The 22,350-nt window shown below is 54.6% G+C and overlaps 1 protein-coding gene across 2 annotated transcripts; it reads left to right on the top strand.

The window, feature by feature from the left end:
- The first annotated feature begins 5,511 nt into the window (after positions 1-5,511).
- SRF (serum response factor) lies at positions 5,512-19,312 on the top strand. 2 transcript variants are annotated; one of them, XM_050315995.1, is made up of 8 exons: positions 5,512-5,964; positions 7,269-7,535; positions 12,259-12,517; positions 12,856-13,035; positions 14,607-14,726; positions 15,433-15,624; positions 16,152-16,228; positions 16,496-19,312. In XM_050315995.1, exons 1-8 carry the CDS (start codon positions 5,527-5,529, stop codon positions 16,589-16,591), a joined length of 1,629 nt encoding a protein of 542 aa, XP_050171952.1. In that variant the 5' UTR covers positions 5,512-5,526; the 3' UTR covers positions 16,592-19,312. The 2 variants fall into 2 exon arrangements, with proteins under 2 accessions (XP_050171952.1, XP_050171953.1); XM_050315996.1 differs by lacking the exon at positions 12,856-13,035.
- The last annotated feature ends 3,038 nt before the right edge of the window (positions 19,313-22,350 follow it).

Below are 22,350 nucleotides of genomic sequence, written 5' to 3'. Positions count from 1 at the left end.
TTTTTTTTTTTGTCTTTGTAAGGTGCTGCTGTCGGATAGCTGTTTTCTTCCACATGGCTCCTGGGAAGGGTTGGGGGCCAGTTCTTCAGGCATCTGTCTCCTGTGTTTAGCCCTTTAGCCCCCTTCTCAGATGAATTTGAGCTTTGTGTTCCCTGAGGGAGCACTTTGCCTCAGCACTTACTGTCTCTCTGGGCAGTCGTGGGTTGCTCTCCAACAGGAAGAGGTGTCTCAAGAGGTGTTCTCAAACTCCAAGCAAACATCCATTTATGGACACGTTGACAGTCTCCCCCCAGTTCAGGTAGTAATAAGATTTGTGCACGTAACTCTGTGGCCTGTGGCAGCTTTGCAGCCAGCACTGGCTTGTGTTTTTGCACAGCTGCCACTTGCGGGACAGAGAAGCTAGTAGGGCCAGGCCTGTTTGGGGATACTGGGGGAAATCCTGCTGTCTCATGTGGTCTGCATCCCTCTCCTCTCTGCTAATGGCCCAGGACAATGGTAGGGTTCTGGCAGTCTCTTCTTGGGAAAGGGAAGTTGGGCAGACAATGTACAAGAAGTCCCAGCCCCCCCCAAGTCCCTTGGAGACACAGTGAGATGCAGGGTTTGACCAAGATGCAGACCAACGGTTTCACTTGCTGCACAGCTCTGTGTTGGGGGGTTATGGAGACAGATCTGAGCTTTTCCAGGAAGCCTGCTGAGGCTGAACTGGAGGTGATGGGCATAAGCTGCAACAGGGACTTTCATATTGGGTATTGGGGAAAATGCTTCCCCTCGAGGGTAATAAAGGTCTGAGTCCCAGAGAAGCTACAGCATCTCCATCTCATCGTCAGAGATGCTCAACCCTGGACCAGGTAAGTCCTGAACAATCCAGTCCAGTTGGCTCTGCTTTAATCAGGTATGGATCAGAAATGTCCAGGATCCCCTTCCCACCTCTGCTACCCAGAGAAGCTGTGGAGATGCTGGAGGGTGAAAAGGGCTCATTTCTTGAAATGTGCTAGCTGACTCTGAGCTGAAGTTTGGTCCAGGAAATGGCTTGCTCGGAAGCTGTGCAAGCAAGTTTGTTGGCCATAGAACAGTTACCAAAAGTGTTTTTGTCCCTTTTCCAACACTTGTGTGTTACAGCTGGGATCTATGGAGTCTCCCCAAGCCAAGGCCTCTTGGCAAGCTGAGATTGGCAGTGGCTGGGGTGTTGGGCCCCTCTTTAGAGGGAGACAGCAGGGTCTAGTTCACTGGACCTGGTGCTCCTGGTGGACTTGGCTGCAGGTTACTGCCACTCTGAACCCTTGCTGTCTCCATGACCAGATGGCCTGGCCACAGTGTGGGACTGGTGGCACTACTAGGAGGAGCTGTTAAAGGCTGTGTCAGGATGTGCCTTGCCTTCTCCCCCTTGCAGCTGCATGTCTGTCTTGTCACCTCCCCCCCAGTCCTCTCCAATCCTTTTGAGGCATGTGAGTGTTGCAGCACTGCTGCATGTGTGCTCTCTACCTTGCAAGTGACCTCTCACATCTGTTGTTTGATGTTCTTTTGTTCCATTTCTCCCATCCATCCTTTTCCTGTGGACTTTCCTGTCTGCTGTCCTTTGTTTCAGGCAGGACCACTGCACCCTTTGGGCTGATTCCTGCAGCCAAGCCACTTGCAGTGGCCTAGCCAAGCGGAATCTCAGTGATACCATAACTAGAGAACAGAGATGCCAAGGATTTCTTGGGTAACATCCTTGTTCTGCCAGCTCCATTCATGTAGCTATCTTGTGTACTGGGAGGGAACACCATGGCTGCAGTGAGCTGTTCAGTGAGCAGTGTCAGGGCTGGGTTATCTTCTTTATCCCAACACATCCTGTAGACTCGAGTACCTGTTTGCTGTGCAGTCAAGACCTGTTGACTAGAGGGAAACACCCAAATGGAAAATCACCAAAACTAGGACAAACTCCAGACCCAAACAGTGCAGAATGATGGGGGTTGGGATTGTGTATTTTTGGAAGTGATGTCATGAAAGTATTCTGTATCCTTGGGGATGGGACAGATGTTGGCCAAACTAATTGGAAACAGCAAGCTGAGCAAATACAGTCCTAGCCAAAGCCCCTACAGGAGAACGAGAGGACCGGGGCAGTTGACAGAGGTGCGATCCAATTGCTTCAGCCCAACTTGAAGGAACACCTTGAAGAACACGTGTGATATCCAGGGCCAGGAAAAGTAGTATGGTTCTATCAGAGCAAAGGTCCACCTAGTGGGCCACTGACTGTGGTCAAAATTGAACATTTACGGAACAGTGTAAGAGAAGAGCAAGCAGGTGTACGTTAGTCCCAACTGACAATTCCCTAAAGCGTAAAGACCTCCAAACCAGGCATTTCTAGCAGTCCTTGATGTTTTTTCTTGCTAGAAAGTTACGTGGTTTCCCATTGCACATATGTATACTTTGAGCACCCCTGATCAGGGAATGCACAGATCTGCTGTGTGGCTTCTTGCTTTACTCCAGTTTCATTTCCTGCCCTATGGGGAAACTAATGGGCCTTAACTGTCCTAAGCAGCCTCACTTGGGACTTCCCCATGCTCTTGAGCTGCATTTAAGCTCAAGCCTGGGCCTTCAGGTTTGTTTTGAGCAACCTTGAGGTGTTCCTGGTTTTGTCTTTCCTCTAGCCCTGTCTTTTAGGCACATAGGCCTTATAATCGAGGTCTGACTTGGCTCTATCTCATGACCATGTGGATACTGGACTTGGTTCATTGCTTGCTCTGTGGATGGACCCTGATACAAACACGTGTCTTGGTTCTGCTCAGGTACTATGGGGCCTGTTCCTGAGGGCCTGGGTGTCACCCTTAGATGGTGGCTAGTCACCCCTCTTGCACCCCTCTGCTGACCAAAAAAAAGCACATTAAGAAAGGCCCTAACCTAGTTTTACATGTGCAGCAGTACCTCCATTCTAGTTGTTACTGCTCATAGAAAAGATCTGTCTGTTAAAAAAAAAAAGAGCAGCTGAAGTATCAGTAGTAGGAAGGTCGGGAATAGGATGGAAAACATCAAACTGCAGAAACCAGTGAAGAGGATGTTTAATAGTTTCCCAGTTGGAATATGGATGAAGAGCTGGAAAAAGATGAAGAAAGGTTTGTTGCAGGGGCCCAGAGGAGGACAGAATAGGCAGCAAGGAGGGCTGGGGTGATGCTTTGGGCATCTGGCAGCAGGGCCCATGCTAGAGTGGAGCTGTTAGGCAGCTTGTCCGGAAGGAACCTTGTGAGTAATCAGGTTAAGAGGCTTTTATGGCACAGTGTCAAGTGCTGTGCCTGAAGCTGTGTAAGAAGAGAAATGGGAATTTTATGACTGGGGGGGGTTGTAAATGAGAATAGCCCTGAAAATAAAAGATGGGACTGTCAAGTGGCTGAAAATCTGTTTTAAGCTGCTTTCATTGTCACTGCCTGCTGGTTTGGTGAGGGAGGGCCTTGCTGATAATTTGTGTCCAGTGACAGTGGCCTGGGGACACAGCTTGGCTTTACAGTGTGCATCTGACTGCCCTGGGTGAGAGATCGACATCCCTGGAGGCTGAGGCAGGCTGAAGCTCTGGTTCCATTCAGAGCATAAGCAGGACAAGTGTCTTGGAAAACATCCCCAAGATGAGGCTAGGGAGGGAAGAGATGGCACCAGAAGGGATGAGCCAGCCCAGAATGAGCCAGCTCTCACTTCTTGCCTGTGTGGACCCTCCTACAGCTTGGGGAGCAAAAGGCCTCCACATGGCCCTGCCATCAGAAGGCCCAGGAAGAAGAAGGGAGTGTGTAGCCATCTCATGAGCAAGAGAAAACCAAATCCTGGTAATCTGCAGTGGTTGTACAGTTGCGCTAGGCAGGCAGACCGACCTGGCTCTGGCTGTCAGATCTACGTGTTTATTGTTCCAAGTCTAACTGATGTCTTCAGCCATGCAGAGGGTCTTGCTGGCCCTTTCTCAGCCTGGCATGACATGGCAGGGCCTCGGTCTCACCTGTGCTAGGTGTAGTTTGTGCTCAGCTTGAAGGGAAGGTGGCCAGGGCATGTGGTGGAGGCATGTGAGTTCCAGCAGCCCTGCTGGGAGCTAAAAATGGCATGTGTGCTCACTGGAGGAGCATGGCTGGCAGGGAGGAGGGGGAGGTGGTGGTGGCAGGGAGGGGGTGTTTGATTTTGCAGTTACTCCCTTGCTCTGTAAGAGGTTGGCCCTGGGCTGTGGGAGACAGCTGTGAAGACTGGTGGCAAGCGTGCATGTCCTCTGAGTGATGAGGCAGATATGGAAAAGGCTTGTGCGAGTTGCAGAACCTTCTGTGGGGTGCCCAGGAGACAAGATGGGTCTTATTGCAGGGCTGGTGCTGTCACAGTTGAGGTCTTCCCCTGGGGTGCAGTTCCTGTTCCCTGTAGGACAGGGTGTGGGAGAGCCCTTTCCTCAGCAAAGGATGTTGTTACTCTGTCCCTCACAGCTTTGAGCTCTGGGGCTGTGGTCTCCCCTACAGCTTTGCTAACTCACATGCAGCCTGCGTTGCACACAGTTGTCCTGGCTATGTGAGCTGTCCCTCCTGTGGAGGTCCTGGGTCACACCTGGGCAGAGGACGCGACCTGTGCCACCTGCTAGGAGCGCTCTGATCTGCAGAGCGGGGCTGGGTATGGGCTGCCATCTGTGCTGGGGCCTGCCCAGCCATCTTCCCAGGTGTACAAGGTGGTCCTACCTGTGGATGGATGGCTGTCATACAGAACCCCATCCTCACCTCCTGTGGATTTGAAGGCAGCTGTGGCCCATCCTGATAAATGCAGACCCTTTCTCTTCGGACTAGTAATCAACCTGTGCTTGGGCAATGCGTATTTTGGAGATATCTACTCAGTTCTGTGTCCTGCGCACCCTTGAGCATCCGCGTGCCCCACAGATCCTCCCCCTGCCTCTGCAGCCACCGGAGAGAGACAAGGGGGACAGACGGACCTTGCAGGGTCTGAAAGCCGCCGCGAGCAACAGCTAGTGGCATTACTTACAGGCAGGCAGGGCGGTGCAGAGCCCCTCCTGGCTAGGTCCTGAGGATGGCGAGGTAGGTCTTTGAGCCACGTGGTGTGTCCCCTACGAGGACCCGAGTGCCTGGAGCTGGCGTAGGAATGGGGGGCGAGGGGAGGACTGGCAGCGCTGGCGTCCACGTCCTCGCTCCCCCGTCCCGCCCCAGCCCAGCCGAGCCCGACCCAGCCCGTCCCTGCCCCGCCCGGGCGGCCCGCGCGGTCCCTTTAACGCTCCCTGCGTGTCTCAACCCGGGGGTGACGCCAGCGCGGCCCGGGCCGTATGCAAATCAAACGCCAGCCGCCGGCCAATGGGCGCCGGCGCTCGGCGGCCGCGAGCCAATGGGACGGCGCCTCCCGGCGGGGCGCCGGCTCGCCCCATATAAGGAGCGCCCTGGCCATAAAAGGCAACATTGTATCGCTTTATATGGGGGCGGCGCGGCGCGGCGGGGGCGGCGGCGGAGCGGGGCCGTGAGCGCGGAGCGCGGCGGGGCCATGGCGGGGCCGGCCTGACCCGGCCCGACCCGACCCGCGCTCGCCGCCGCGATGTTGCCGAGCCAGGCCGGGGCCGGGAACGGCGCGGCCGCCGCGCTGGCCCGCGGCTCCGGGCTGGGCCGGTCGCCGGTGCCGCGCGGGGCGAACGGCGGCGGGGCGGCGGCGGGGGCGCCCGGGGGCCGCCTGGAGCGGGAGGCGCTGTACAGCGGCAGCGAGGGCGACTCGGAGTCGGCCGAGGAGGAGGAGCTGGGCGGCGAGCGGCGCGGCGTGAAGCGTGGCCTGGCCGAGGCGGCGGCGGCGGCGGCGGGGCCCGCGGCGGGAGCGGCGGCGGCGGCCGCCTACAGCGGCGGCGGCGGCGGCGGGGCCGTGAGCGGCGCCAAGCCCGGGAAGAAGACCCGGGGCCGGGTGAAGATCAAGATGGAGTTCATCGACAACAAGCTGCGGCGCTACACCACCTTCAGCAAGAGGAAGACCGGCATCATGAAGAAGGTGCGGCCTCGCGACTCCGGCCGGCGCGGGGGGTCGGCCCGGCTCGGCCCGGCCGGGGGTGTGGGCCGCCTCCCACCTGTCAGTGGGACTCTGGTCCGAGCGCGGAGCGGGCCGTGCCCGGAAACGCTGGCGGCTTCCCGGTGCCGCGGCCCGGCACCAGCCCCTTCCGGGGGGCTGCGCGGGAGCCTCTGGCGGGGAGCTGGGCGGCTGGGAGCGGGAACCCCCGCTGCCGGGGGATGTCGGTGTGCCCGGCGGTCCACAGACGTCTGCTATGCCCGGGGAAACCCGTCCCGGTGCAGCGTCCACCTCCGGGCCGCAGCTGACCCGGGCTGCTCCACTCCGTTAGCCATCGCCGGGTGTTCGGTGGCACAGCTGGGCTGCCCTGCCCCGCCAAGGGGCCCGGCAGGGCTGGCTCCTCGGGCCGCGGAAGGAACTAACGCCACGTCTCGGCCGGTCCAGAGTGCACTCCGTGGTTCCTGGTGTGCAAAGACAGATTGTGGGAATTTGCGGGCGGTTGGAAGCAGCTGGCTCGCCTGCATCCCTGGTGGTGCTCATAGCATCTTCTGAACAATTAGGCAGCACTGCACCCCAGCTGAGCTGGGCATCAGTCACCCTGGGAAGGTGGGAATGGGTATGGGGTTCTGCTGGGCACATCCTGGGTGTATGGGATGTAGAATTAGGCTATCCTGTCTGTGGAAGCTTGTGTGAGACCACTTAATGTACAGTGATGGCATATGAAGAGTGTACTTCCTAGTCTACAGGTATTCACCTGGGGGATGGTGGTACAGTGGCGCTTGGGTGCAACTGTGCTCAGGACTGTGAACCCTGAGAAAGGAATCTGGGTCCTAGTCTGGATGTGGTGTCAGTAAGGGCAACAAGATAGCAGAGACATGGGCCCAGTAGTATCCTCTCACAGAAGTCAGGGAGAAAAGTATCCATATGTATCTGGAAAGGCGAGTGGGATTTCCTGAATGGAGAAATTTCATAATCCTTATGTTCTCAGCTCACTCTGCTGAGGGGACCACTCTACCTACCGTCTCTTGGCAGGCAGTATCACCTAAGGGCATGCTAAAGGAGGTGGGGACACAGCATGAGGCAGTTCAACCTGTACAGAACCAATCTTGGGTTGGTTTTAGAGGCCACAGCTCCTCAGGCGTGACAGGGAGCCCGAGCTGGTGTGAGGAAAAGGAAAGTCGTACTGGGAGCGCAGGGACACGCAGTGACTCTTATTCTGCTCTATGTGTTGTCCCTGTCACCTCTTCTGACTTCCCTGACTCCCTCTTCTTCCCTTGTGCTGCTGGCAGGCCTACGAGCTCTCCACGCTGACTGGCACTCAAGTCCTGCTGTTGGTGGCCAGTGAGACAGGCCACGTGTACACGTTTGCCACACGGAAACTGCAGCCCATGATCACCAGTGAGACAGGAAAGGCGCTGATCCAAACATGCCTCAATTCCCCGGACTCACCCCCACGCTCAGACCCCACCACTGACCAGCGCATGAGTGCCACGGGCTTTGAGGAGACGGACCTCACCTACCAGGTGTCTGAGTCGGACAGCAGTGGGGAGACCAAGGTAATGTTCGTGGGCACCCAGGGAGGAGGCATGGCCTGTGCCAGGAGCCCTGATCATCCCTAGACCTCTTTAAATAGCAGCTTAGGGAGCTGGGGATGGATCCCCTTTTGCTGCAACTGTGTCGAGCTTGTGCCGTGTCCTCTCAGGGCTGGCTCCTTGGCTGACAACAGTGGTGATTTGAACAGGGAGGGAAGTGGGTGGCAGGTGTCCTGGTCCTGGTCTTTGCAGCATGGCTCCCCACTGGCTCAGCCCACCCCCCTGGCCAGCTTTCAGTGCTGTTATCTCTCCCTAGGCGTCTCCATGCTCTCGCACTCATTGATAAAAATTTGATTCTGCCTCCATGGCCTTATAAGGCCTGGTTTCCCTCGCCAGAGTCCCTGGCAGGGCCCCTCACATTCCTTATAAGCTGCAGCTGTCTCTTGCTTTGGTGCTGTTTTGGAAGGGGGCAGGGAGGACACGGGGAATGGAAACATTTGGCTGGACAGACCATTTCTGCTCCCTGCCTGTTGTCCTTGCAGACGCTGGCCATTGCCCGCCTGTGTTACTTGTGGCCTTCTGCCCAGGGTGGCCTGCCCATGGATGCAGAGTCAGGCAGTGGTGCTTTTCTGCTGGAAGGGCTCTGTCTTGTCCCTGCATTCCCTGGGGCTCTGCATTTCCTTTGCAGGCTGGTGCTCAGGTCCGCAGGTATTTGGAGGTGGGAGGCAGGAAACTTTGTGGTGCAAGGCTGGGTGACATGCTGAATTTGAAATGGAGCCACAGCTTCCCAGGTCTGTGTGCAGTGTCCTTGGGTGCTGTGAGTTAGAGCAGTCCTGTATCTGTGCCTGTGGCATGGGTAGTAGGCTTGCTGCAAAAATATCCTTCCAGGTGAACTGTGGCCTTGCTCTAGGAGCTCTCCAACCATCTACGTACAAGCCATAGCAACATCCTTGCCATGCAGTAGCCACTAAACAGTAAGCAGACAGAACCTTGAGATGTCTGTGGAATAATCACAAAGGTGGGGAGTGCAGCCCTGACATGTGCCCAGCATGTTGCCTGGGGCTTCAGGGGTGTTCAGCTGCCTGTTTTTATGCCATGACAGGACAACAGTTCTGGTCACAGTGCTGCTGGGCGCTCAGCAGCCACTATTCTTCCAGGTCCACTTCCCCACATGTGTGCAGTGCTGCACCAAGCACAAGCTTATTGCTGCTGAGCCCTGAGAAACATCAGCAGTCCCAGAGATCCCTGGAGACAGAGTAGCTGTGGTGGGCCAAAGTGTTCTTGGCTGGAGACTCTGTGCTGGAGCCCAGAAGAGTCTTTGGGAAGGCTTCCTTTTGATGGGACCCCAACACCAGTCCTGGCTATCCCCATCTGGAATGACTTTCCTGAGTGCCTCTGATTCTCAATGTGAGCTGTGTCAGCCCTTTCCAGTAGGCAGAGGAGTCTGCTATCACCAGCAATCTCTCCCTTGTGCAGCCTGTATTTGTAAGGACTCGTGTCTCTTGGGCTTCTCCTGGATGAAAAAACAAGTCCTATGAGCATTTTGTAATGAGACAAATTGCTTGTACCTGGAGTAATTTGGATGTGCAGGAAGCACTGTGCACGGCAGGTGACCCGTCCCTAGCATGGGACTTGTCCACATCATATCCCTTTAGATTCTTCCTGAAAGTACTGCTAATTAGCCCCAAGTGAACTGTTCTCTTGGGGTGCACTTACTCTGCAGAGATCTTCTTAACACAACTTCTCTTTTCCCACTTTCTGATGCAACCCTGCAAGCTCCCTCCCAGTGGTAATGCTTAGTGTGGGATGCTTTGTGGCCACAGCCAGCATTTGATGTGAGGCTGAAGGAGCCATATGGCCCTGTCTTCTGCTTGACATTCTGACTAAACCCACCCTGGCCTGCTGAGAGTTCTTGTCAAGGCAAGCCCTGGGACTGGGTTTAGTCCTACCTTGACCTTCGCCAGTCCTGCTGTGCTTTCTGCAGGTCTGGAAGTCTGCTTGGTGCTCTGGCAGAGATCAGACAGGTACCTCACTGGAGGAGGTGGCAGGAGATTCTGAGCCTGGACAATCAGGTCCAGCCATGTAGGATGCTCTGAGAGGCTCCCTGGCCTCCCTGTGTGAACTCTGCTTTCCAGATCTCTGTGTGGACAAAACCTGTTTGTGTTCAGCTGCTGCAGCAGAGTGGGAAGACAATGCAGCCAGGCTGTTACCTGCAGTCAGCAACCTGCTGGTATTCCTCTGTGCTACAGCCAGCAGCAACTATGAGATCCTTCTGTGCCAGACCCAAACTCTCTGCCATGATGCTGAGCTGGACCACAGTTGGGATTGGGGCACGCTGTATCCTCATGATGATGATACTGTTGCGCACTGACCCGCGCAACTTTTGCAGGCCCCAAAGAGAACGGTCTGTGTACAGTCTCTTGGGTGTGGTTATGTGATCCACTCGTGCTGTAAAGTGGTGATGTGGGTCTGGGCAGACACCTGCTGCACCTCTCTGCTGTGTGCTGGTCCCCACACACTGCTCTCCAAACTGACGTTTGCACTGAGCTGTGATGGGGAATGGATGTGCAGCTGGGAGTTTGGGGAGTTCTTGGTGTTTGCTTCAAGGCTTGTCTATAGCCCCTTGGGTAACCTCTGCTGAAGGTGATCCATGGCTTGGCTCCTGTCGAAGGCTGGCCTCGTGTGTAGTCTAGGCTTTGCAGGGTGCTGGGGAAAGCCAAGGTGCCCAGGGTCACCGAGGCAACCCAGACAGTCATGGGGACATGGCAGTGGGTGTCCAATCCCAAAGTCTCTCCCAGCTCTCTTTCTGTATTGGGAGCTATCGATGCAGCCCAAGACAAATACAATAAAGATGGGAGGAATCTGAGTCTCCCTGTGTCAGAACAGGGAGTGCAGAGATGGGGTGTGCATGGTTCAAGCCTACTGGCAACAGCTCTCCAAGCACCTTTGCTGCTCTCGTCATACAGAGGTTTGCCCTTGTGCTTCTAGGGAGCCCCAGGAATCCCCTTGAGTAGAGTGCTGTGAACTTTTTGGGGTGTCTCCTCAAGCCCTGAGAGTATGGAGTGCTCTGGCTGCCTGGGGACTGTCTCAGGGGTTTACTGCTTTAGAGCTATAGCTGGGGATGTGGAACCCTGGCTTTTCCAACTGGGAACAGGACCTGTCCTGCCCCACTCTGCTCTGGCTCTTCGGTGGGCTCGGGAGAGCTCTGCCCTGTCACCCACATGAGGAGGGCACCCACGGCCTCCTGTGTCCCATGTGGAACAGCAGGAGTTTGTGGTTGAGCTAATGGAAAGTGCTTCTGCTGGGCTCTGCTCTGTTGTCACGTGCCTCTTCTAATTTGGACTTCAGGCACTGAGGTGCCAAGGGTGTTGCTCTCCTCCCTCCCCAGGCCCTGGGGCACGGCTGAGTGCCTGGGATTGGATCCCCCTGTCCAAAATGGGCTGCCTTCCCTTTTTTAGCTGTTCGTTGAGCTGTGAATTCCTTGTTCCTGGCAGCCTGACAAGCTGGGAACAAGGCTTAGCACGTGGGAGAGCTGGGCCCACCAGCCTGCAGTGGGAGGGGTGGGAGTGTGGCAGCCTTAACTCTTCCCAGGCGCACTGGCAGCTGTGGCAGGACATGGAGATGGCAGATCCCTCGTGGCTTGTGACATGGTCTCCTGTGAAGCAATGCATTTTTAGTGTGCTCTTGGCCAGATGAGCAGGGCAGGAGAGGAGCCATGGGGACCCTGGGTATTTGAAAGCTGATTTGGTGGACAGAGGCATGTTGTGTGAAATATGACTGTTAGAGATGGCAGGGCTTGGTTGGGTTCTGCAGATCCAAGCCACATCCAGCCACATGCTTTATGGCTGTGGAAACTAGCGTGTTATATGGCTCTGCAGCCTGGCACACACATTCCTCCCTTGTTCCCAGACCTGGCAGGCCAGTGTCTGAGGCTAGTGTTGGCCTAGCACAGGGCCCTTTCCCTGGTGCTCAGCTTCTCTGGCGATGCTGTCGTCAGGCTTAGAGCTCTGATGCTCCTAGCAGGACTCTGCTGTGTGCTGGCTGTAGCTGACACGTGGGGTCCTTTGGAAGCATTTGCCTTGTGCCTGTTTCCTGCTAGTGGATTTGCAAATAGGTTCTTCCTACTGCCTTTGCTCCAGGAGATTTGTGGAGGCATTCCCCAGCACCTGCCAAAGCTGCTGTCAGGTCTGGGTCTCCCTGGTGTCCACAGGTTTGCCCTTGCTGACCTCTCCCCTGCTCCTTTCAGTGTACAGCTGCCTTTAAAGAGCCAGTTCTCGGCTTGTTCTCGGTTGTGTGTTTCCTGCCTCAAGGGAAGTGCTGTGTGTTCCTGACAGGTGGCGGTGTATGCCTTTACAGCTGTCCCTACAAGGGCTGCTTTTGCCTGTTCTGTGCCAAAAAGAGGCTATTCTCCTATTAGATGTTCTGGGGACTCCTGGGGAGGGGAAGGGTTGCTTTGTCCCCTGATGCATTGCAGGGAAGGCTCTCAGGGGATCTGTGTGGCCCTGGGCTTGTATCCAAGGTTTACGCTGAGTACTCTCTAGCTCTCCTCACGCTGCATTATTGGGCACAGTCTCCTCATGTTTGTAGAAGCAACTCTTCTCTGCTGCCCTAGCTCTCCTCCATGCGCTGGCAGCAGGCTATGAGGGTATGGTTTGGCAAGGGGGATGCAACCTACAGAGCCTGGTTTGGTGTCATGGGCAGATGTCTCATGGGCTGGTCTGAGTTTTCACCATCTCTCCTTTTGTAGGATGCACTGAAACCCGCGTTCACCGTCACCAACCTACCGGGAACAACGTCCATCCAGACAGCCCCCACCACCTCAACCTCCATGCAGGTCAGCAGTGGCCCATCGTTCCCCATCACTAATTACCTGGCACCAGTGTCTGCCAGCATCAGCCCCAATGCCGTCACCAGTGCCAACGGGACAGTGCTGAAGACTACTGGAGCCAGTGCAGTGACGTCTGGGGGCCTCATGCCAATACCCACTGGCTTCACCCTCATGTCAGGTCAGTGCCTTTGGGGGCTGAGGGCTTCATCTGTCCATCTCTGCGCCTGGAATATGTTGCTGTTCTCTCCAGGGAAGAGGAGGTCTAGTGGCAGAAGGGAAGCAGAGTGGGTTGTTGCTGTAAGGTGAACCTGACTGAGATTCCTTGTGCAAACCCATCCAGGCCAGTGGCTGGAGGAGGCTCATGTACTGACTGTTTCCTTAGAGTGCTGCTAGCTGGCCCTGCTGCTGGGAGGTGGCAGGGAGCTGAGCTGGGACCCCAGGGCAGCACCGAGAAGCCTGGAGGGAGTGAAAAGAGCTGGTGGTGACAAAGCCTTTCTTTCTCCCTCCTTTCGGCAGGTGCTTCCCTTTCTCCGGGGACCCCTACCATTCCTCTCACTCAGTTACAGCCGCACTCTCTGGCTCTTTCCAGCCAGCAGGGCCAGGTGGTCACAGGTACAGCTGGACAGCTGCAGCAGGCACAACAGACAGTCTTCCGCTTCCCTGCCAGAGCTGGAGGGCAGATCGTGTCGCTGGCAGGTCAGCACTCGCTTCTCCTCCGCTTGCTAGAGGTGGGGGGATGGAGGTGTCTGTGGGCGTCCTGGTCCTGGCCACACAGCTAACCACCGATTGAGGTGGGAGCACAGAGGAGGCAGAGCACCAGGGTGCCTTTGTTGTAGCTTCAGGGGAGAGATGGGAAGACAGGGCAGAAAATGCTTATGGTAGGCAGGAGCGGCATCCTGAGGGATACAGACCAAGGGAAGGAGTGGATTTTCAGCCTCCTGCCCCAGGGTTTGGCCTGTGGCTAGGAAACACAGAGGAGACAGGTCTCCAGGGCAGCTGTGCTGAGGCTAAACTATGCTGCTAGAATTGATGGAAGGATACTGCAGAGGCTCAGGTGCCCAGTGGCTGCTTACTGAGTAGCAGCTGCCCTTGCTTTTGTGTTGGGATCTGCAGTCAGTCACTGAACCACAGTGGTTAGGGGAGACACAGAGCAGAGGAGTGGTGCTGCTGTGCTGCCTTGTGTACATTGTCTTTTGTAGGAATTTCTTCTTGTGCTGAGTCAAGGCTCCCCAGCTGTGGTGCTGTGGCTGGACATGCTCTTGGCTGGAGTTTCAGAGCAGGGCTAGGCTCTCCTTTGTGGGGCAGCCATCGTCTGAGGACCAGCACTGACAGTATTTCTTGTGTCCTACCTGTTTGCCCAAGTCAATGAGTCTGATAGCCTGGGTACTTTCCTGGAATGCTTAAGGCTGCTATGGGCCCTGGCAGACAGCATGATCCCATGCAGGGGGACTGGATATCCCTTGTGATCTTGGAGGAACTAAGAGAATAACTGATGTATGTCTCTGTGGGGAGATGCCCAGTCTGACCAAGGTGGACAGTGATTCCTGCCCCCTGATATCCCTTGCTCTTCCCTCTGGAGACAGGACCTCAGCCTTAGGGAGCTTTCTGTGCTAAGCTCTGTTTCTGGAACTGATTGCTTTGCAGTGAGTGGTCTGGGCCAGAGACTGTGTGGTTGTGCCCCTGCACCTCTAGGATGCAACACCTTGAGGCCATGTGTTCTGTAATGCCTGTGTAGGGAACTGTGCTGTCCTTGAGGTCACAAGCTCTGAGACAGCAGTGCCCTGTGGAGGATGGAGCTGATCTCCAGACTGTGAAGGCAGCAGAGCCCAGCTCGTTTGGACATTTGGGCTATTGCAGTTCTGCTTTGTGCAGCAAGATGATCCTTGCAGAGCTGGTTGAGCACTGGAGAGGCATATTCTGGGCCCTCTCCCAGCATCTTCTGTGCTGTGTCTTGGTGGAGCCAGGAACGATGAGGAGGGCGCCAGATGTTCCTGAATCATGCCTGGGAGTTTGGCAAAAGCTGTTGTGGCCTGCTCTTTGCTCTCCGGAGCTCTGTGGGCCAGCTAGCTTCTTCTTGGCCCATGTGCCAGGAAAGAACAGGTTTTGGTTTCTGCCCCATGCTGCTTTTGTCTAGCCTTCCCCAGTGCAGTGCAGAGTCATGCCGTGGAACTGTATGCAGCCAGTGAAGGACTGGAGGGCTTTCACGTGGTCCAGAGTGCCTGTATCCCTGTGGAGCCGCCGGCTCATGGGTTCCTCTTTCTCCCCAGGTGGTACCATGGCTCAGCAGGTCCCAGTCCAAGCAATCCAGGTGCACCAGGCACCGCAGCAAACGTCTCCCTCTAGTGACAGCAGCACTGACCTTACCCAGACCTCTTCCAGCGGAACAGGTAACCACCTTCTGTCTGCTTTCCTAACTATTGCTGATAACAACCCACACCAACAGACCTCATGCCTGCTCCCTTTCCAGTTTCCTTCCTCAGACCAACTCTATCCCAACCTTTCTGACAGTTTCCCAGGTGTATTGATCCCTGTTGCCAGCTCCTGTGCTGCTCTGTATCTAGGTAGATGCTGCTGTGCCTAGGGCACCTTCCAAGGGATTTCAGAGCTTCTCCAGATGTATCATTAACCCTTACAACATGGAGCTAGGAACGGGTTACCCAGTTCTCATATGGTTTCATAGTGAGCTAGCATTGCCTCTAGTACAAGGCATTGGCTCACATCTGCTTGAGATTTTTACTACCTATGCAGAGGACATCTCTTTGTTGGCAAAATCTGAGTTCAAGTGCCTGGATGCAGGCTGAATCTACTTCAACAGCTTTATTAAAGCTTCATGAGGGAACTTGAGATACAAGTTGAATTTAGTCCTGGGTTGTTTAACTCCTGTGCTTTTCTGCCCCTTCATCCTCATGAAAGGAGAGGTTGGAGCTCTTCTGCTTGATCTGTGGGACTTTCCCCCAAGAGCTTGGGAGACGAGACGGGTATCTCCATGTGCCGTGCCTCGGCACAGCATGGCTGAGAGAGGGGTGCTGAGCGGGCATGTGAGTGTGGCAGGCCTCTTTCATGTGGCTCACATGTAGTCTGTCCTGGTGCCAGTGACACTCCCAGCGACCATCATGACGTCGTCTGTGCCAACCACTGTGGGTGGCCACATGATGTACCCCAGCCCGCACGCGGTGATGTACGCGCCCACGTCTGGCCTTGCGGATGGTGGACTTGCAGTCCTCAACGCTTTCCCACAGGCGCCCTCAGCAATGCAGGTGTCCCACGGCCAGGTCCAGGATCAGGGTAAGACAGCTGTCTGGGTCAGCGCTCCCTTAAAGCGCACCCACACCCTGATTTTTCTCCTCTTGCACGTATTTATACTGTGTGTTAATTTCCAAGAATTTTCTTCTCAGCAGTCCTGGTGGCTGTACAAAGGCCTGGCAAGGGTGATGCTTGATGTGCACTTCTAGATCTTGCCGTTCTCTTGTGCAAAGGATTGCTTGAGCTCTTGCTGGGTGAAAAGGGTGAGGGATTCTGGGATGGGTGGCATGTGGGGCAACCAGCAGAGGGAGCGAGGAGACTGGAGAGGTCGTGTGGTTGCATGAGGGAGCTAAACAGCATGAAGCCATGTGGTCAAGACTTGGATTGAGGACTTGTGCCTGCTTCTCCAAGCGTCTGGAAAACTAGTGCATGTGGCTTTCTTCTGGAATGCCTCCATGTATGCAGATTGGCAGCTTTGTCCTTGTGAAGCCCCATGGAGCTCAGAGAATGGATCCAAGTGGGGAGCACTGTTTAAGGGACAGTGTCATTTGTGCTTCTCTCTGTGGCAGGTGGTGTCCCCCAAGTGTTCCTGACAGCCCCATCAGGCACTGTTCAGATCCCAGTCTCAGCTGTCCAGCTTCACCAGGTAGGCACAGAGTAGTACTTGCAGGTGTCCAGGGGGTATTCTTGCTCTGCTCCTGCCTGCACATCCTTTGTGTACCTGGGTAGACCTGGCTGGGTAGGGTTGGTCCTCAAGGTCTGATTAAGCTGTCAGTGACACCCACCTTTGGGTGACGCAGTTTTGTCCTCTATGGACAGGTGCCCCGGAGGGACAGTGCCCCCGCTGGCTGCTGGCACACGCAGTGTCAGGGTGTGCTGTCCCCCAGTGGGTCCTCTTCCCTTTTCTCTCTAGATGGCTGTCATCGGGCAGCAGAGCAGCAGTGGCAGCAGCCTGACGGAGCTGCAGGTGGTCAACTTGGACACCTCACACAGCGCCAAGAGTGACTGAGAGGCCTCTGCTGCTGGCCTTTTGCACCTGGCTGGTCGTGCCAGTGTCGGGGCTGGTGGCAACGCCTTCTCGTACAGACTGCACCAGTTATTTATTGTTGCCTTTTCACGTTTCCTTCATCCACACATGCACACACACACACGCACTCGCCCACCCCCACGCACACAGGCATGCACGTGGGGCTGCAGGACCCACCTGGGGTGGGGCGGTGCTGGGGCCATGCAGGGCTTGGGGCATTTGGATGCTGCAATAGCTGTGCTTGTCTCGTGCCAGCCAAAGAAATTTGTCTCTCGAGGGGAGGATTGCTCTGCACTGTAAATAAATACTGCGGGCCATTCCCAGCTGAAGGCTCTGGCTCCTTCTGGGCGCTCCGAGTCACCTTGCCCATGAGTGGTTTACTCTGCGTGGGGCTCAGCTCAGTCCCAGAGCCGTCACGCAGGCGCAGCTCAGAGCAGAGTTGGGTTGAGGCTGTGCTGCTGGCCTCAGCAATGTGCCTTTGTGGGGGTGACAGGTCCTGGCTGCAGCAACTCACCTGGGCTCTGGACAGGAGAGAGGGGCCAGTTTGCATGTGCATCTCTGGGCCTGTGCACCCTCCTTCTGGAGGGCAGGGCACAGCTGATCGCACGTGGCCTTGTACTCCTTGTATGCACTACAGTGAGCCTTCTGCCCTTAGTGCCTCCTCACTGGGCTGCCTGGCAGATTTTCAGCCTGATTTGCCCAGCCCTAGCGGCTGCCCTTGCACAGCTGAGGTGGTCTGTAGATGTCCAGGAACACAATGATGCCCTGGAGAGCTCCTCGGGGGCTCTGTGCTCTGCTCAGCCCCACACTCTCAGCCCTCACACTGCTTGTGGACTCCATACACCCAGGGAAACGTGGCTGGGTCTTTCTTACATCCCCCTGCAGCTCCAGCTGGCGTGTTCTAAATTTCTGTGTCTGATGCAAGGTGGAGAAACAACTCAAATGTCAAAGGGAAGAGCCCATGGGGCATTGAGCTGCTGGGCAGGTGGCAGGCTCTTCCTCTGAGCACCGGGGTGATCTGCAGGCCATCCTGGGCTGTGGAGGAACAGCTGTGATGCCTGTACAGGCTCAGCAAGGCTGGTGGAGAAGGGCTGGAGCATGCTTGGTCCTGCATGGGAGTTGCTGTGAATGGCTCTGCTACCTAGCCCTATCCCTGGAGGGAGAGTGAGAGAAGCTGCTGAATCCTTAGGGGAAGAAGCAGTTACTGTAACTTTTTTTTTTTTTAAGTTAAAGACAAAAGAAGCCTTGGAGGAAAAAAAAAAAAAAAGAAAATTACTTTATTTTTCTAAGTGTTAAACTCAGTATTTATGTAATTCTTTAAGGAATAAAAGTTTGGCTCCTGTACAGTTTTAATGGGGTTTGTACCAGGGGGACGGGAGAGGGGTGGGTGGGTGGGCATGGAGGCAGGAAAGGGGCCTTGCTTTTGAGTTTGTATTGTAACCTTGGACAAGTTCCCTCAACATTAGCGTTTAAGCCACACTCTCCATCCACCAGCATGTGCCAGGGATCAAGCTCAACTGAGTGGGATGCTTGTTTCCCACTTATCTGTACTGAGGACCCATAATTCTGGGCTCAATGGGCAGAAGGCAAGCGAAGCAGTGGCTAGTTTCTAGAAGTGGGAAACCCAGTCCTCAGGAGCAGGGGATTTGTAGCGTGTGTGGGAGCCAGAGCTGTACTGGGTTTTCTGATGATCACCCTGTTCACTTCTGGTCCAGGGACCTGCAGTTGTTCTGTCACTGCTCTTGGTATGGAGCAGTGCTGCCTGTGACTGCCTAAGGGATACAGGCATCCCCACTCTTCCCTGGGTGTGGTGAGTGACCAGCAGTGGCTAATCCCTGTTCTCCCTGCTTGCTGTGCAGGTAGCATCTCCTGAACCCCTAGCTGAAGATCTGGGCTGTAGATCCCCCTCTACAGCCCTTCTGCAGTGCACAGATGTGGACAGGTCCCCTCCAAGCTCCCTGTACAAAGAATTCCCAGAAGGGTCTTTCAGCCCTTGGTCTGTTAACAGCCTGGGAAAGGCTTGTGGAGAGTTGGTGAGAGTGACATTGCATGCTGCCTCCCCTTAGTATCCTTGCTCTAAGAGTGATGCATACACTGCAGCTCAGAGCATGTGGGAGTGCTATGTCCCTTTGCTAGGTATATGAAAGCTGCTCAGTAATGCTTCTAAAGCAGTCTGGGTACCTAGGAGTTCATCCAGGGAGAAGTGTAGGTTTGGGGTTTGTGTTGTCCTTTGTCCCAGCACGTCACTGTGGCCTGGCTTTGCTCTGCTTTGCTTGTGCTAGCACTATGGAGCAGAGCTGTTGGGCCAGAATGGCAGGAGAGCCCCTGCTGCTACAGGGTGTCTGACTGCATCCCCTCCCTGGCTCCCCAAAGGCAACTGCTGGTTAAACGCTAATGGTGTATTTTATTTAAGTGCAGACTTGTAAGAACACTTGTGTATCAGGGATGAAATGGCATTTATTGTGTGGTGACATTTTTAGTTAATTTTACTGGTTTGAGGGGTGTGTGCGCGCGCGTGCGTGTGTGTGTGTGTGTGTGTGTGTACGCATAAGTGTGTTTGGGATTATTTTTTTTTTCCCCTCCAGTTTCCAGGGTTGTGTTTCTGGAAGGATGTGGAAGTAATCACAGTACTATGTACAGAGCTTTCTTTTGTATTAAAAAAAAAAAATTACTCTTTCAATAAATGTTATCATTTTGTGCACAGATTTGGAATCTCGACCGTGCTTTGCGGGAGGGGATGACACGCATGGGGATCAAAGGCACATTCCTGCATCTCTTTGTTTACTCTCAAGGATGGGGGTCTATCTGAGTGTGATGTGGCAAAGAGGGGCTCTTTACAAAAGTCTCCATCCCTACTGCCTCCTGCACAGGCGAGACCTGACCAGCTGGACTTCTGCTCTGGGAGTTCCAGACCAGGACCAGAGGGGGTCTGTGGCTTACAGCAGGGCTGTGAGGGCTGTCCTTTCTGCAGGCTCTGGAACAGTGTTGCTGGGGAGCAGGGCATGGTGTCAGTCAAGAGAAGTAAAAACCAGGAATGAGAAGGAATGGGGAGTTTCGAAAAAGAATTGTTCTAAATCATGGGTGTTAATTGGGAGGAGCAGGGGGACTGTTGAATTCCCTGCAGAAAACTGCTAAGAGAAGATATGGCAATATTCAAAATTCAAACTGGAGAGACAGGAGGCCGGGTCAAAGGCAAATGCCTAAAAGCCAGGTCAAGGTCACATGGGGACTCAGTAAAGTGTGTAAAGCTGTGAATGAAACCAAAAGGAAAGGGGCTCATTACAATCCTCAGGGCTGCTGGGGCAACAGGCTGCCAGCTAAAAATGCTGCTACGTAGCTTCAGATCCTGGAGCAGATACCAGGAGAGTGCGAGGAGAGCTTAGCACTGATAAAAGTCTGTGCAGTGGGGGCACAGCACTATTCCTCAGAGTGCCATTTGGAGAAAATATGTCAGTGCAGCAGGAGAGAAGATTGCACAAGAAGTGCTTAGAAGCAAAACACAGGTGAAATGGCTCTGTCCCCATGAGGAGGTGAGGTGCTTCACTCTCTACAGATTACACCACAGCCAGCCCCATGTGCATCATGCTTACAACAGGTGTGTCTCGTGGTTCAGCACATAAACCCCCTATCAGCAAAAGCAATCCCATGTCGCTTGTGCACAGCGGGCCGTCTGTGACATATGGAGCAAGACACCACAGATGTAATCTTTATTTTTAGGATAAATGACCTACTAAGCATAGAATCAAGACCATTGGAGCCAAGACATAAGCAGGCCACGTGAACACCACAGAAAACCTCTCAGTGTCACAAACAAGATGCCTTGGTAGTGAATGGGGAAGGAAAATGACGTGTTAATTGAGAAGACAGAGATTTCAAGAGCATCCATGGGATTTTGGAAAGAGAGCATCAACAGCATCAGCAGAGGTTACATGCACTAATGGTGAAAATCAAGAGTCTGGCTTGGAAACATGAACATTTACAGTCCACCATTGCTTTAGAGGATGATCTCCACAAACTGATGCAGCACTGCACTGTTTTATGCAGCCTATAGTTAATTGCAATTATATTGTTTGGATTAATTGCTGATTGCTATTGTAAAACATGGAAATTATCTGATCAGTTGCATTAGTAGTGAGGGTAGAAATTAACTTGGGCACATACACGAAGTTGCTCCAGCATCAAATAAGAAAGTAGAGTCTCATCCATTTAGCTGATTTTAATGTTTGTTTATAATTCAAAACAAATGTTAGCCACAATCCAGGTTTCTGATGACGGCTGTGAGGCCTGCCAAGGAAGGGAAACATGGATAAAGGATAAGAATTTAAATTTTATAGCATGGGCATTTCACATCAGTGTAACACCAAAGGTCAAAAGGAACTGGAAATAGGGCAAACTTGTGTGCAACAGGCTTCAGTTGTCTCTCTAGCAACACTGAGAACAGCAGTCTCAGAGCCCCAAACCTGCCAAGAGCCAGCGCTGCTGTCACTGAAGCCAAACAGTGGATGGAGGGAGGGTGGGTACAGGGCTGGAACCACCCCAGGGCCATGGGCCTGATGTTGCTTAATTTTTGATTAATGGTTATTATTACATTATTATTTGCAATAATAATGTCAGTGCTGACATGACATGCTTTTAGCCTACCTACAACCCATCCTGCTGCAGCCCTTGATGAAGGCGATTAATCACCAGGGAAATTGCACCAACACACAGTGCAACACATGTTATCAAAAAGCCTCTTGAGCTCTGCCAAGTGCACTCTTCAGCTCCCACCTCCATTTCTTCTCATTTCTAGTATCAGCCAGGAGAACCAGAAGATACTCTGATCTTCTGTGTTTTTCCGCCTCTCAGCACTGGCAGGGAGGGACGGCAGCCCTGTGACCCGTGGCCACAGACAGGCCCCTGCACTCCAGCTCCAGCTGCAGCTTGCATCCCCTCGCCCCAGAGGGACCCGGGAAGGGGAGCCAGCAGTGCCCTTGTGGCCAGGAAGGGCAGTAGTATCCCGAGGAGCATTAGGAAAAGCACTGCCAGCAGATCGAGAGAGGTGATCCCGCTCCTCTGCTCGGCCCTGGTGAGGATCACCTGGAGAGCTGTGTCCAGTTCTGGGCTCCTCAGAACAAGAGACACTTTGCTCCTGGAGTGGGTCCAGCAGAGGGCAACAAAGAGGATTAGGGGACTGGAGCATCTCCCTTATGAGGACAGGCTGAGGGAGCTGGGCCTGTTCAGCCTCGAGAAGAGACGACTGAGAGGGGACCCCACCAATGCCCATCAGTATCTGAAGGGAGGGCACCAAAAGGATGGAGCCAAGCTCTGCCCGGTGGTGCCGAGCAATAGGCCAAGAGGCAGCAGGGAGAAACTGATGCACGGGAAGTTCCACCTGAACACGAGGAAGAACTTCCTTACCGTGCAGTGACCGGGCACGGGAACGGACTTTCCAGAGGGGCCGTGGAGTCTCCCTCACTAGAGATATCCAAGCAACTGTCTGGTCACAACCCTGAGCGCCGTGCTGTGGGATGACCCTGCCTGAGCAGGGAGGCTTGGAACAGATGACCCGCTGTGGTCCCTTCCCGCTCGACCCCTCCCGTGATTGCGAGCGCGGAGGGCGAAGTCCTCAACACTCCTTGTCCCTCGCCGCCTCCCGTAGCGCGGACCCGGAAGCGCGGCGGGCGGCGCTGCTGCTTCCGGTCGCTGCCGGTGGCGGCGTGGCCGCTGCGGCGGAGGAGGCTCCGAGTGCCGGTGCAGGG

This window comes from Myiozetetes cayanensis, unplaced genomic scaffold (assembly GCF_022539395.1).
Source record: "Myiozetetes cayanensis isolate MyiCay16 unplaced genomic scaffold, myiCay2020 scf2-11, whole genome shotgun sequence".
Lineage (NCBI taxonomy): Eukaryota > Metazoa > Chordata > Aves > Passeriformes > Tyrannidae > Myiozetetes > Myiozetetes cayanensis.
Note: the sequence above shows the minus strand (reverse complement) of the source record. Positions and strands in the feature narration are given on the sequence as shown.